This window comes from Uloborus diversus, chromosome 1 (assembly GCF_026930045.1).
Source record: "Uloborus diversus isolate 005 chromosome 1, Udiv.v.3.1, whole genome shotgun sequence".
In the NCBI taxonomy this organism is placed as follows: Eukaryota; Metazoa; Arthropoda; class Arachnida; order Araneae; family Uloboridae; genus Uloborus; species Uloborus diversus.
Window position 1 is genome coordinate 15,032,928 of NC_072731.1, and position 14,146 is coordinate 15,047,073.

Sequence of the window (14,146 nt, forward strand, 5' to 3'; positions counted from 1 at the left end):
TGATAATTAAATAAAATTCGATTTCTTAACGATAGTAACACTGAAGACATACATGCAGACATGTAATACATGCAGACGAAAAACTATGAAAGATCGTTGCCACACCATGCGTAAGGTTCATAAAGATGACAAAGTTATATTAAAAAAAAAAAAACAGTAAATTAAAAAATAAAATACATTAAATTGAAAAGCACATTTTTTACACAATGGACAAATCATGAGCTACACGGTTCTGCACAGCGTTTGTAGCAGGATCAACTTCAAGAAAACTTAAAATGGAAGATTCAAACTTGAAGCGATAAATACTTCTACTGCTTCTTTCTTTTTCTGTTGAACAACAAACATCAACTGTCCCGCGCTCATATTGTCGGAGTTCCATGTAGTTAACTTGCACCTTAAAGATTAAACAAATTACTTAGAAAATATCCTCAAAGCTAAGTTTCTGCACGAACTGAAACAAAATACATGACTTAATTTATGACGGGTGGAAAGAGATAGCTGCAATCGTTCCCTTTTAGCGCAATGTAGGTTACGTAATCTATAGATCGGTGCTAAATTGAGTAAATTTGAAGTTTCGACGTAAGTATTAAGTCCAAATTTCATTTTTTTAAAACCCGGGAGGACGCGCAGGGATCATTTTAGGACCTCAAGCATTCTGCAAACAGTAATCGCTAAAAAACTAGCCATCAGTTTTTTTTTCTTAGCAGTAGCTGAGTTTGCTGCCCCCGTCTATCTTTTGATAACAGTTTGAACGGATTTCGGGCATTTGTGTTCACTTAAAACACAATTAGTCAGTAACTGGGGTCATAAAATGACACTGTGTGTCCTGCCGTTTGTTTCACTAGCCCAATACGGTTATTTTGTTCATATCCCTTCAATATTGAAGTTATTTCATGTAAATTGTAATGCCAATACCATATGCGAAAGAAATAGGTCGTTTCTGAACACTTTTTGCCGAAATTGAATCAAATAATTGTTTTGTCAATGAAGAATATAGACCTAAAGATCTTTTTGAAAAGAAATTCTTAGATTATGAAAATTTCTGTGAATATGATAGAGTTTAAAAAAGATGGAAATTATTTATATAAAGTGAATAACTCTGATGTTTTCTTTGCAAAATATGATACAAAGTGGAGTAAAGTGAAATGAGATTGCTGTATTGAATGTCGCGATTTTTTCTTTTTTTAGTTTTAATAAAAAATTAAACATTTTTAGCATTAATTCTACAAGTTTAAGCTTGTAAAATACCAGTAACAGCATTAGTTGTTATAAAGTTTGTGAAGTTTACATAAAGCGTTATTATATGATGTATGTCTAAACTTGATTTCAACAACAAATGTAGAGATTTTTTCATTATAAGTGCGATGTAAAACTAATTCATAAATCGCATTTTAAAATTCAATTGTAATGTCAAAAATTATAAGACGTTATTGATTATATTGTTAAGATTGGTGTTACCAATAAACAAATTAAAAAATGATGTTTTTATTAGCGTATGACTTAGGGTTTTAATTTGGAGTCATTCAATGACCCCACGCATCTTAACGTTCACATTTTAAGCACGCTTTTTCCCGTGTTAACTGCTTGTGTTACCAATTTAGTTCATATTTGAAATATTTACTGACCATAAATCACATTTTGGCATTAATTAACACCTTTCAGTCCATTAAAAGGGCGATTCTCGAAAAAATATCCTGTGCGTAACGCTAAATTTTTATTTTTTCCAGCTAACCAAAGCCTTCAAAAAATAATGCTGTTGGGGAATAATACATGCTTTAATATACTATCAAAGCATAATAGTTAATCCCATATTTCATTAATAGTTACTTGAATAAAATAAAAACGGGACATGTTTTCAAGAATTGCCCAAAAAATCATTTTAGTATGCCTTCTGGATATTTTAATCAAGAAATTTCATATTTAATTCACAAATTGACACAATTGTGATTCATATTGTGGCTTAACACAAATATAAATTTAATATTCTGCATTCTTTCATGCTTTAGTTAGCAAAGTTAGCATCAATAATGCCATTGATGAAACAAATGGGTCGATCACTTTTTTTTTTGTATAAATAAATAAATGTTTCAAAACTTGATTCGACTTAGATTCTGTGATCCACTTTTTTTTTTTTATTTGTTTAAAAAATTATATTCTGTTAACTGGACATTTTCAAATATTTAGCTAGTTGTCCATGGTCAGCTGACGTTTAATTTAGTGGTGACTATTTAAAAATTAGTGGTCATTTATTTTGAACTTGAATTCTTTAGGTATATTGTTGAAGATAACATTTATTTATTTCTTGATAAACCAGGAGTGCCCACCTAGGGAGGTCATGGCACAGACTGAAATTCTTATTGGGTATTATTTTGAGGAGTATTTTTCTCTTTCTTTGTGGTTTTTAGGGCAGGGTCTGCCCTTGCTCTGTGTATGTGTGTGTGTGTGTGGGGGGGGGGGGGATAGATAAACCTGGATAAACTCTTTCAGTAGTTTTTTGTCCTTGGCATACTTTTAGTAATTTAAATTAAAAAATTATTTTCTTGCCAATTCATAAAAATCAATCTATTAAAAAAAAAAATAGCAAAGTGGCCAACACAAAAATTTTTACCAGTTGTTTTTACTTTAAAATTTTAAGAAATTAATTTTTAAAACATTATGCACTTATTTCACTTTTATATTTTTTGTGATCAAAAATTTGTATGATCAACACATTCAAGTTTATAAGGAAAACATTTAAATGCATAAAGATGCAGCTAACTTGGCATCGTAAAATTTGAAACACATGGAAATTTATGTACAGTATTTCCTTCCATATAATCTGCATGGCTCTAGAATCGTCCTGAAAAAAAAGTCTTTGTGTAATATATATAATATGTCAAAAAATGAAGTTGTTTTGACGTGCATTTAGCAATTAAATTAAAAACCTAAAAAAGTAATTTTCAAAGTTTCATCCAAAAAAATCTAAAAAAATAATGATTTTTTCTTGAAATTGATTGTAGAATACTAGTTAATAAAAGGCAAAGAGTCTAGTCTTATGCAAATGGAGGATACCTCTTCCATGGTTGTGGAGTTGTTTATTTTACGTAGCGTGAATAGCGTAAGAAGAAAATTCAAGCTATGTAAAAAAAAAACCCATAAAGGCTATGGAAGTGACTCGATTGATGAATCCTACGATAAGTTGAGATTCAATGCATTGAGAAAAGAAAAAGCACCCAGATAATCCACAGCAATGTATAATCTGCACCTCATTCATTTTACACTTTCTTAACAGATAACTATACCTACTTACGCATATATTCATGGCAAGTCAGTCAAATCTATTTGATGTTTCATTTTTCTGTTTAGTGCCGAATGAAAAAAAAAAGCGTTTGAACACACACATCCAAAAGTTCAGATTGAAAGATCTAGATCTGCTGATCATTTTTCCACTAATTAACTTTTGTACCAAAATAAAAGCAGGGGAGGATAAAATTACATTTTAAATGAAAGGGATTATCTTTTCCCCTGAAATTTCCTGTGCTTGCTGCTGGAATCAAGGCCTCATTTAAGCACAGGGTTGTAAGAGTTTCGGCCAGTGATGGTTTTAACCATGGATAAAACCGGTTAAAACCAGCTGGGATAAAATCAGTTTTATCCAGTTTTGGCCAATTACATAATTATCAAACTTTAAATGAAAACCAATTAATAAATTATTAAAAAAGAAATGCAAAACAAACCATAATCAATCACCTTTCATTATCTACATAGTATGTTTTACAGTTTGTAGAAATTACAGCATGTGTAGAAGATAAGGTTTACATGAAAAATATGCAGTAACATTAAAAAAATTATCGAGTGGAACATTGTAAGCTGAATAGATAGGTTTTAATTCTCACACACAAACGTACAAAGTATTTCAAGTAATTTTGAGGAATAAATGAGAGAGAGAAAAAAGAGAACTTCACTTAGAAACATATAGGCATTTTTAAAAAACAAAACTAAAGGCCCAAAGGGAAAACATTTTTGAAAATTAAAAGGCAACACTACTGAAAAATTACTATATTTATATTACAGGCTGTTTTGTATTCCTTGTGTCTTTCATTTTAGTGTGAGCAATTTCAGTTATTAATTTTGAAAAAAGTTAAAATTTGTTCACTATTATTGTTATAATAATTAAATTACTTTACTAATATTATATTTAATTAACTAAAATTGTTATGCTTAATTAAACAACTTCCAACTAACAGATTTATTAGTTGCAAAACACACATCTCTCACATACATACAAATTAGAAGTGTATTTTCACGTAATTTAGTTTTGGCCAGTTTTAACCGGTTTTAGCCAGTGGCCTGCCTGAATAAGATCAGTTTTGTCCGGCCGTAACTACAACCCTGTTTAAGCATAAGTTAGAAGGGTCCAAAATAAATTTAAAACTTCTCACTGCAGATGAGGACTTTTAATATTTTCAAACTTAAGTTTGGAAAGTCCTCAAAATATTTGGTTTGGGCTTCTCCCCCCCCCCCCCCCAAAAAAAAATATTTTATGCTCTTGGAAAAACAAAAAAAAAAAAAAATAATAAAATAAAAACCTAAGTTAATATGGAGAAAATCAATTAAGACAAATTTCTACAGTAATTTTTCTGCATATTTTAAATTCACATTAAATGTATACATTCCATTGACAGAAATTTAAAAGTTGTCTTTTAAGATTTTTTTTTTTAACTGACGTATTTTGCTCCACCTGACTCTATATATCATTGGTTGTGCCTTAGATACAATCTAAAAACGGCATGTATGTGTTGCGGAATCATTGGCTAGCAGGGTTGCTTTTTGACACTAAAGATTGTTTAAACTGTCAAAAACCTAAGTTAATATGGAGAAAATCAAACAAGACAAATTTAACTTGGAAAGTAATTTTTCTGCATGTTTTAAATTCACATTAAATGTATACATACCACTGACAGAAATTTAAAAGCAGAGCTTCAAAAGTATCCCTTTTAAAATTATCTTCATTAGGTTAACATTATATTCTTTTACTTATTTCTAATGTCAAGATTGTAACAAAACTAGAGATACTGAAAACCAACTGAAACAAGGACATAAACAAATACAAAAAATAGGTTGTGTAAAATGTAGCAAGTCTATGAATCTAAAAGACTCCTAGCCTTTCAGCATCAGTCCGCAAGAAAGCATTTGGATAGAACAGGGCAAATGACGAGATGGTCAACATCCGTGATCCTTCCCAGATCACAAAAACTGCAAAAAGGACTTGAAACAATATGAAAATGGTGCAGATGTTTTGCAAGAAAGTCACGGCCAGTGAAGAGCCTAAACTCTGCCGCTATTTTATGTCTGGGCCATTTTGTAGCTGATGATATAATCTTTTTATTAATATTAACTTATTTAACCAGGGGCAAATCCAGGATTTTTTTCTCACTACCTATTTTTGTGAAAGTATTGTATCAATATTCTTTTTTTTTTTTTTTTTTTTTGAAAGTTTTTTTTTATCAGCATTGATTTTGTGATCTTTGAAAGGCAAATTCTAATTTTTGTCTCAGAAAATTAGAGCAATTTAAACGTTAGTTTGAAAAGTGCAAATGTCATTAACTAATATTTCGAACATTTTTTTTTGGGGGGGGGGGGGGAGGACCTAAGAGGTAGGGAAAATATCATTGTATCTCAGCTCAATAAGCTTTGTACTGTGTACAATTCAGAAAATTACTATCCCCTAAAACTGATGCTAAAAGATTGCTTAAAAGAAATTTGGCGAAAAACAGTGAAACTTGAGTTTAATACTTATGAAAAAGTTGTTACCTAAGTGATTGTTCATATAAATCATCTTATAATTTTATTTTATGAGTAAACTATGTTTTAAACAGAAAAACATGTTTTCTATTTTAAAACATAGGTTTTTGTGAAACTTTCGTTTTTTTAATATTGTTTCTAGAATGTGTCGATTTTTAAAGTTAGTTTTGTGAAGCTGCTGATTTTATAACTTGATTTTTGTGAAAGTACTGATTTTAAAATAAGATTTTTGTGAAAGTACTGAAAAGCGGTAGTAAAATCAACCTGCATTCGGCCATGTTAACCTATTTCATGGTTGAGCTTTTGCTGTATTTTAATGATGGCATGAATAGCTAATTAGTTTTGCTTTCAGCTGCTGAAAACAATCTATCCCCGCTTAAAGAGTGAACAAAGGAAGGGATCTGGCGATAATTTTTTTAAAGGGAAGGGGGGGGGGGTAGGGGTCGTATGTTATGCGTTTCTAAGTGAAGCAGAAACAGTTGCACTGGAAGCAAGATCTGCTCCAAACCACATTAAAAGGGGACCCACTAAAAAGGGAACAGATAGAAGTAATTGGAAATTGCCACATGGCGCTAATTCGGAGGCAGTTGCACTTTTCGTCCAATGTGGTGTAATAATTGCATTTTTGAGCTATTAGCACAACAGTTTCACCCCAGCCTGGGAAAAACAGCCTGTTATCTACCAGTTTTTGGCGCTCTCAGCTTCAATGAGATGACGTCTGCCTCCAGGTCAAATATTCACTGTTCTAGGCTGATAAGTCCTAACAAGGCAAAACTGCAGCCGCTAAATGTGATAATCCGGTTGTCTAGTATACTGCATGTAGTTCTGCCTTAATGCTGGCTGAAGGGTGGTAACTCACTGCTAAATGATGATGGCTGTTGGGATTTTGATCCATTTAATACAAAAAACGATAGTCAGATGTTGCACCAGGAGTGACAGATAAATTTGCAGCAGTTTTAATTTTTAAATATGGGCTATTTGTCAGCCAAATGTCTTTTTTTATAAACTGTGCATTACATATATATTTTTAAAATAATACATTTGCTTATACATACACAAATGCATTACATTTTAAACCCTCCTGCCTACCTGCCACATCTCTTTGAATTTGATACGGGTTGGCTTCAATTAGCGACTACTGCTAGTGACATTCATTTTCCAGAATTTAATAACCCAATCATAATTTTTAAATCATTGTAGAGACTTTTTTCTCTATCCAAGTGTTTTGCTTATATTCCCTGCTGCTATATGTACTATGATGCACAATTTGAATTTAATAAAGAAAATTTATTTGTAAGTGGCTGCAATTCATGTTGGGACTTATCATGGGAGTAGCAGCTTAGATTTTAATGCAAACTGCTGCAACAGCAGGAATATTTAACCTTAATGGTAATAAACAATTAGAGTTGTTTATTAATATATATTAATTTTATCAACAACAATTTCAAACTTTGCAAATGTTATTTTGCCATAACTTAATGTAGTGTAATGGAATTATTCTTTTTTCCAGGTTGTTTCTCTGCAAGGAAGCATGAAGTCAAACATAGACTTGCAAGATACTCTTTTGCCAGCCTTAGTGGAATGTTTTGGAATAATGTTGATAGGATATATTTTAGGCAAAAGTAAAGTTTTAGGTCATAAAGAAGCCAAAGGATTATGTCTGTTTGTTAAGAACCTTGCTCTACCTTCATTGATTTTTGTTACAATATCAACCATATCTTTTACTGATGTTAAGTGGGAGTTCATTGCAGCAGTTTTTGTAGCCAAATCATGCATTTTTATATGTGTAGCACTGATGACAATTTTGCTGAGCAATCCTGTCAATTTCGGGAAAGCTGGCATATTTGCCATGGCAGTAACTCAAAGCAATGATTTTGCTTTAGGATATCCATTACTTGTCTCACTGTATGGAAACAAACATCCTGAATTTCCAGCATATTTATATATTATTGCACCAATTCAACTTTTAGTCTTAAATACTGTTGGATTCTTCTTCTTAGAAATAGAAAATGGAAAACAGGAAAAAAGTTGCGAGTTTCTCCATGTGCTTAAAAGAACTCTAATGAATCCTATTGTGTTTGCAACAGTAATAGGTATGGCTTGGAACTTGAGCTATGGCCAGCAAATTTTGCCCATTTTTGAGATAACTTTGAAAACATTCAGTTCATCATTTGCCGCAACAGCTTTAATTTTAGTAGGTTATACCATGGCAGAAGAAAGTGAATATTCAGATAATCAAATTTCTCTTACTATGGCACTATTAGTTATTACTAAAAATATGATTTTACCACTATTATTACAAAAAGTTTCTGCATTTATGTTACAAGGAAGTACTGATGAAGAAATACAAAACTTTAGTAGCTTTGGTTTTCTTTATGGCACCATACCTACTGCACCATCAGTATATGTATTTGCACTTCAGTATGGAATGTCTGTTACTATTATAACAAAAACTATTATTGGAAGTACTATAGTGTCAGCCCCATTAATGTTTGCCTCTGCATCAGTAATCTCATTATCACAAACAGGTATATATCATTTAAGCTTTTACCTTGATCAAATGATTGCATATTTGAGTTCTACAAGCGTTCTAAGTTCTGCTTGGCTTTTAATCATGTTTTCGATGGGTAGGAGGTATAGTATATGTTTAGGGCCAATTCTCCAGTTGGTTATTGCCCAATTTTTAATAGCATGCGGGGGTATCCTCTTATTTTTCTCACCTACTGTTAATTCACCGTTGTTTTACACTCAGTACATTTTAACTGTTGGTGGTGTTTATGCAACAAGACTAGGTGCTGTATTTTTAAGTACACTTCTTTTTATATTTAGGTGGAGAAGTTTATGTTTTATTTTAAGAAAGAAAAATAAGTTGAATTTGTTGTTAATAATCTTCTGTGTGATTTTACCTTTTGTGATAGCCACAACATTGACAATATGTAAAAGTAATCATGTAACGGGCATTGATTTTCAATTAGGTTTCCCGCAATTAGTCACAACAACTGTTATAACGGTTATAAGTTTATCACTTACGATTTTGTTCCTCATTCTGCAGCACATTTGTTTTAGACATAAAATAGAAAACAATAGTTCCATTGATGAAACCGAACCTCTCTATCAAAATTCAGGTGCTGTACTTGAATCCAGTTCCTTTGAACCCCCGAAAAAGCAACTAAGAAATGAAGTTCCAACTGCGCATTTTACTGATGTAGAAGATTTGGGGCAATGTCTTATAGATGATGTTATAGCCGAACAATCCACAAACACTTTTCCAAAAGAGTATCAAAATAATTTTTGTGATTCTAGATTTCAATGCAGTTCTGAACAAAGACTTCAATGTGGTCAATTTCTATCAAATTTTATTGGCAAATGCCAAGAAGGGAAAATTGACATATATGATAACAAACATATTTTTAAATACACAGTGTTATTGATAGCATTATGTGTTGTCATGACTTTGAGTTTATCAGTCTGCATATGGAAATTGCTTTTAGAAACAAAAAATGGTATTTATATTGAGTTGGAATATTTAGATATAATCGGTAACCATAGTGTAGGATTTGTATGTTTCGTCTTATTCGGCTTAGAAAGTAAGCTTATGGATAAAATTCGACAAAAATACAAAACACTTTTTGAGAATAAGAAAACTCTAGACATTTATGAAGCAACTTCAATAGATATTTGTAATCATTTTATGACATTTTACTATGAAAAATGCAAATTTGACATTGGCCAAACTAAAATTTTAAATAATATCCATTACAAGTATGCTTTTACTGCAGCAGATTTTGTTGAATGGCTCACAGAAAACGGTATTATAGAGAAAACAGAGGAAGCTGAAATATATGGTACTACTCTTTTAAATGGAAATATAATTGAAAAAATAAATCATGCTGGATATTTTTCTCAAAATTCATTTGTATTTAGATTCGTTCAAAATGAGCAAGAACACAATAGGGAAGTGTAAAATTAAGTGTGAAACTTAAAAATTTATTCAATTAAGCATGAATGTAATTTTATGATCAAACTATACATAATTACCTGCAGCATTCTAAAAAAATAATAATAACAACAAAAATAATAATTGAGCAAATAAAACGTTGATGGAAGTTTAAAAAATAAAATTCTTAAAAGGGAAAATGCTACCTAGCAAATCTTTAAATCATGACCCGTTTTTGTGTAACAAAATATATATTATCTGCATTTCTTTTCTTTTATGTATTAGGGCAATTGCCATTTTTCATGTAATTGATTGTAGATTTTAGTTTTAACAATTTCTTGCTGCTAACCCTGGGTCATTTACACTGATCTCTAAAAGTGGATGTATGGGTTTTGTTAGCACAAGTATGTAAAGGAAAAGGCAACCATAGCTTTTGCACAAGTAACGTAAAGAGGAAAGGTTTAGGACGAAGTTCAAATGCTCTTTTGTTTAGAAGTTAGAATACTTCAAAACTTAGCCTTACTTTAGAATAATGAAGCTTTAGAAGTTAATAGAAAATAAGTTAATTTCACTATATTGCTCCCAGGCAGTTACATCCACTTTTGAGTTAATAATCTGCAAATGTATTTGTAATGCATAAAACCAAATCTTTTAGTTTTTTATTTTTGACAATTCTTTAGATTTAAAACATACCGTAAATCGTATTTGAATGCAATAGTTAAAATTTTATGACAGCTTGACAAATGAGCAAAATCTCACACTTGTGCAAATATAGATAATCATAAATCTGTTCAGTAGATATAAAACCATTCTGTAATCAGAGGTTTTCTTTGTGGTCCTTCCCCAGAGGAGTGACCAGGATGTTTCCTTGGTGATAGAGGGCTGAAACCCTCCACCCCATACATAACACAAAGCACAAACTGAATAATACAATATTATGATTGAAATAAAACTGAAGGGACAAAAAACTAATCCTTTTTGTGATAGTCTTAAAGCAAAACTGTAAGCAACAACAGGGGTCCGAATGGCAATGAGCAGGGGATAGTAAAAAAATAGGATTTTCCCTAGTATAAAAATAGGAATTGTTTACCCCCACCCTAGCAAAATTATAGTTTCCCTTTTGATTTGACCCTAAGAACTTTTGGTCTATGAAAAAAATATTTGTATTTACAGGGGTAAAATATTAGTAATAACAGATAATATCTGGTCATATTTTACTGATGTGTGGGAAAATAATGCCACCCGCAGTTCATTCCCCTTTACACTTGAGTAAACTAATTTTAGTAAACAGGTTTCTGCCGTATTATGCACATGCATTTGTCATTATTCTATTTTTTTTTTTTGGACAGCACTTCTTACTTTTTAAACAATTTGCAAATTCAAGAGGGAAACAAAGACAAGAACAATCAAAATGATTCAAAACACTTTTTTAAAAATTGATGAGCTTATTTATGTTTGTTTAGTAGTTTTAGCCTAAGGATTAAATGTGTTCTTTATAAAAAGGTTCTGTTGTTACATAACTGTGGACACTGAATTTTATCATTTATTGTAAATGTATGGCTATCAATTTACTGTCAAATTATTGGAGTTGAAGGTTGTGAAATTTAATACACTCAAACCTGTTCCTGCATCAAGTAGTTTTTTTTTTTTTTTTTTTTTTAAACAATAGTAGATAGTACAATCAAATATCACTGTGGAAAATGTGCATAAAACAGGTTTGATTGTAAAATGCATGTGATACAATGTGGAAACCGTTAAAAAAGAATTGACTGTGATATATGTGCCACCTTTTTATTTCAAAGTTCACTGAATGTATCTACTTTCTTGAAATAAATTTTTTGAACATAAAATTGAGAGCTTTGTATGTAGTTATTCAGTTACAAGAAATAATCTAAAACAGAAAATATACATGTGTGTGTCTGTCACAAAAATAGAGACAAAAATACCGACTTTACTGACCAAAATTTATAAAATACTGACTAAAATTAAAAATTTTAATAAACTTTGGCGTAACAAAAAAGAGTATCAAACTTAGCGAAATAAATGCTAGCTTTATTTTTAATGTGGAGCAAGTCCAGGGTTCGAAAATATCATGATATATATCCGATAGTTTTCATTTAGCACAAACTAAAGTCTTCAAAATAGTAAATGCACACATCCTCGAATCACTCTTCATTTTCTTATATTATAATTACAATATGTAGACTTAAAATTAAGGTTTCTTTCATTATTTATATCAAAAAATTTTGTTTTACATTTCTATCAATTTTAACAGAGTTAATTTAGCATTAGCTGTTTTACTCATTTTTCTTTTGTTAGCTAATTTTACAGCTATATGATTCATCAGAAACAAATAATATGCATTATTCATTGCACAGTCATAAAGACATTTTCTAACTTTCTGAGCAATGTTTACTCTTTAGTTAGGCACTTATAATATGAATTAAAATAGTTACACTAATAACAATTTTATGAATATGAAATACAAGTAAAAAAGGAATATTATAACTACTTTGTTACATTATTGATGTATTAATACATCATAAAAATATAGTACATAACTTTTTGGTTATTTTTAATGATAAATGAACAATATTACTATGATTAATATACTTTTTATATTGAAAGTACCGTAGCAGGAAAAATAAATATCAAAAATATTAAAATATCATGATATTTTCAAATAAATATTGGATATACAGTAGACACTTGTTTTGCGTAGGTTTATTTTACGCAGTTTCCATTATACGTGGTTTCAAATTTGACACCTTTATTTTATTTTACGCGGATGAGTTTCGGTTTTATGCAGATGCGTTAATGCAAACAGATAAAATTTTCCCCTCTTTCAAAATCCAAACTCCTAAAGATTGCAGATTACGCGTAATCAACTGCATTTTGGCATGCTAATAATGAAGCTTGGGTCACTGGAGATATTTTATGCGATTGGTTCCAGAGCTCTTTCCAAAAGTAAAGTTTTTAAACTCACACAGTTCAGAACTCACTGGAAGAAGAGTTTTTAGGAGTGACAAAGGATCACATTGAAAATTTTGAGCCATTCCTAGACAATAGAAATGATCTTTCTGATTTGGTACTGAAGGAAGATTCTATCATGGAAATGACGTAAGTGATCAAGGATGCGTTAAAGCTCTGCAAAGAATTACAGAGAAAAATTCTTAATGACTGTCAGAAGACTATCATAGCCAGCTCTTCTTTATAAACAGTACACGAAATTAATTTATGTTTTCTTTATGCATGTTGTGCATAAAAGTCGATATAAGTACACATTAAACTTATTATGCAATTAGTCATCACTTGAATGAAGTATTTTGCTATCTACGGAACCAAACCCCTATTTTAATACTAGTATTAGGTCTCAATTTACGCGGTTTAGATTTACGCGGCATTTCCGTGGAACGTAACCCTTGTGTAAAACGAGGGTCTACTGTATATCGTGATATATATATCATGATACATACTGACTGATATATATTGGCAACCCTTGTCAGCAATATAATATAAAGCTTATTTGGTACAAATTTTGACTGTTTTGAGTGGACTGCAAATTGTCGAAATATTATTGAATGATTAAAAGCAGTGTCAGATTTATTTTCTTTCATAACTCACTGGAAAACGCATCTTTAAGAAAAATTCTGATACCAGGAAACACAAAGTGAAAAAAATCAATAAATTGTACCCAACCCTATTAATTTTTGGTCAAGAAAATATTTTAGTGAAATCCAGAACACATTTAGAAGAATGTTTTAATTACTAATCAGCAAATATTTTTCATGTACAGAAACTGAGTTCACTTATACTGCAGGAACTTATGGTGAACGTTAAAGGCACCAAATAAAGATAATTTAAACATAACAAATGTATTCTCAATGTTCAAAATTTTACACAAATGCAGTTGTTATGTATACCTTATTGCTCTGATACTATCTTCATCTTACTTAACAATTTGGGAAAAACAAGAAAAATAATTTAAAATATTTTTTCAATGATGATAAAATGTATTATAAGAATAAAGCATAATTAATAGTAAATAAAAGTAAGGTTTCAAAGAAATTCTGGAAGGAATTCTGTGGTGGGCCTGCACCCTGGAGACCCCATAGCATCTACAGCCTTGAAATTTTGTACAAAATTGCTTCGAGTCCTGGGGGTGTGCACCTGGTTTTTTTTTTTTAAATTCAAATTAGTTTTTTTGTAATTTAATTTTTAAGCTCAAATTTTGAATAAATTGCCTATTATTGCCTATTAAAGGGGTAAAAAATTACTTTCACATATTAATATTATATATCGTTGGAACGGGTAGAATTTTCCGCGTTGTACGCAATTTGTTTCAATGCTCTAAATTAAATATGGCCGGAGTCATTTGCGTTCTTAGTTGAACTTTTTAGGCTTAGCTAAAATTTAGGCATTTCT

At 30.7% G+C, this 14,146-nt stretch overlaps 2 protein-coding genes across 4 annotated transcripts in view; one reads left to right on the forward strand and one right to left on the reverse strand.

The window, feature by feature from the left end:
- Positions 1–14,146, reverse strand: part of LOC129228073 (tether containing UBX domain for GLUT4-like) — a 102,387-nt gene that overhangs the window by 54,182 nt on the left and 34,059 nt on the right. The window lies entirely within an intron of this gene.
- LOC129228062 (integral membrane protein GPR155-like) lies at positions 345–11,555 on the forward strand. The gene is made up of 2 exons (XM_054862700.1): positions 345–579; positions 7,295–11,555. The coding sequence occupies exon 2, from the start codon at positions 7,316–7,318 to the stop codon at positions 9,746–9,748; it is 2,433 nt and encodes an 810-aa protein (XP_054718675.1). The 5' UTR covers positions 345–579; positions 7,295–7,315; the 3' UTR covers positions 9,749–11,555.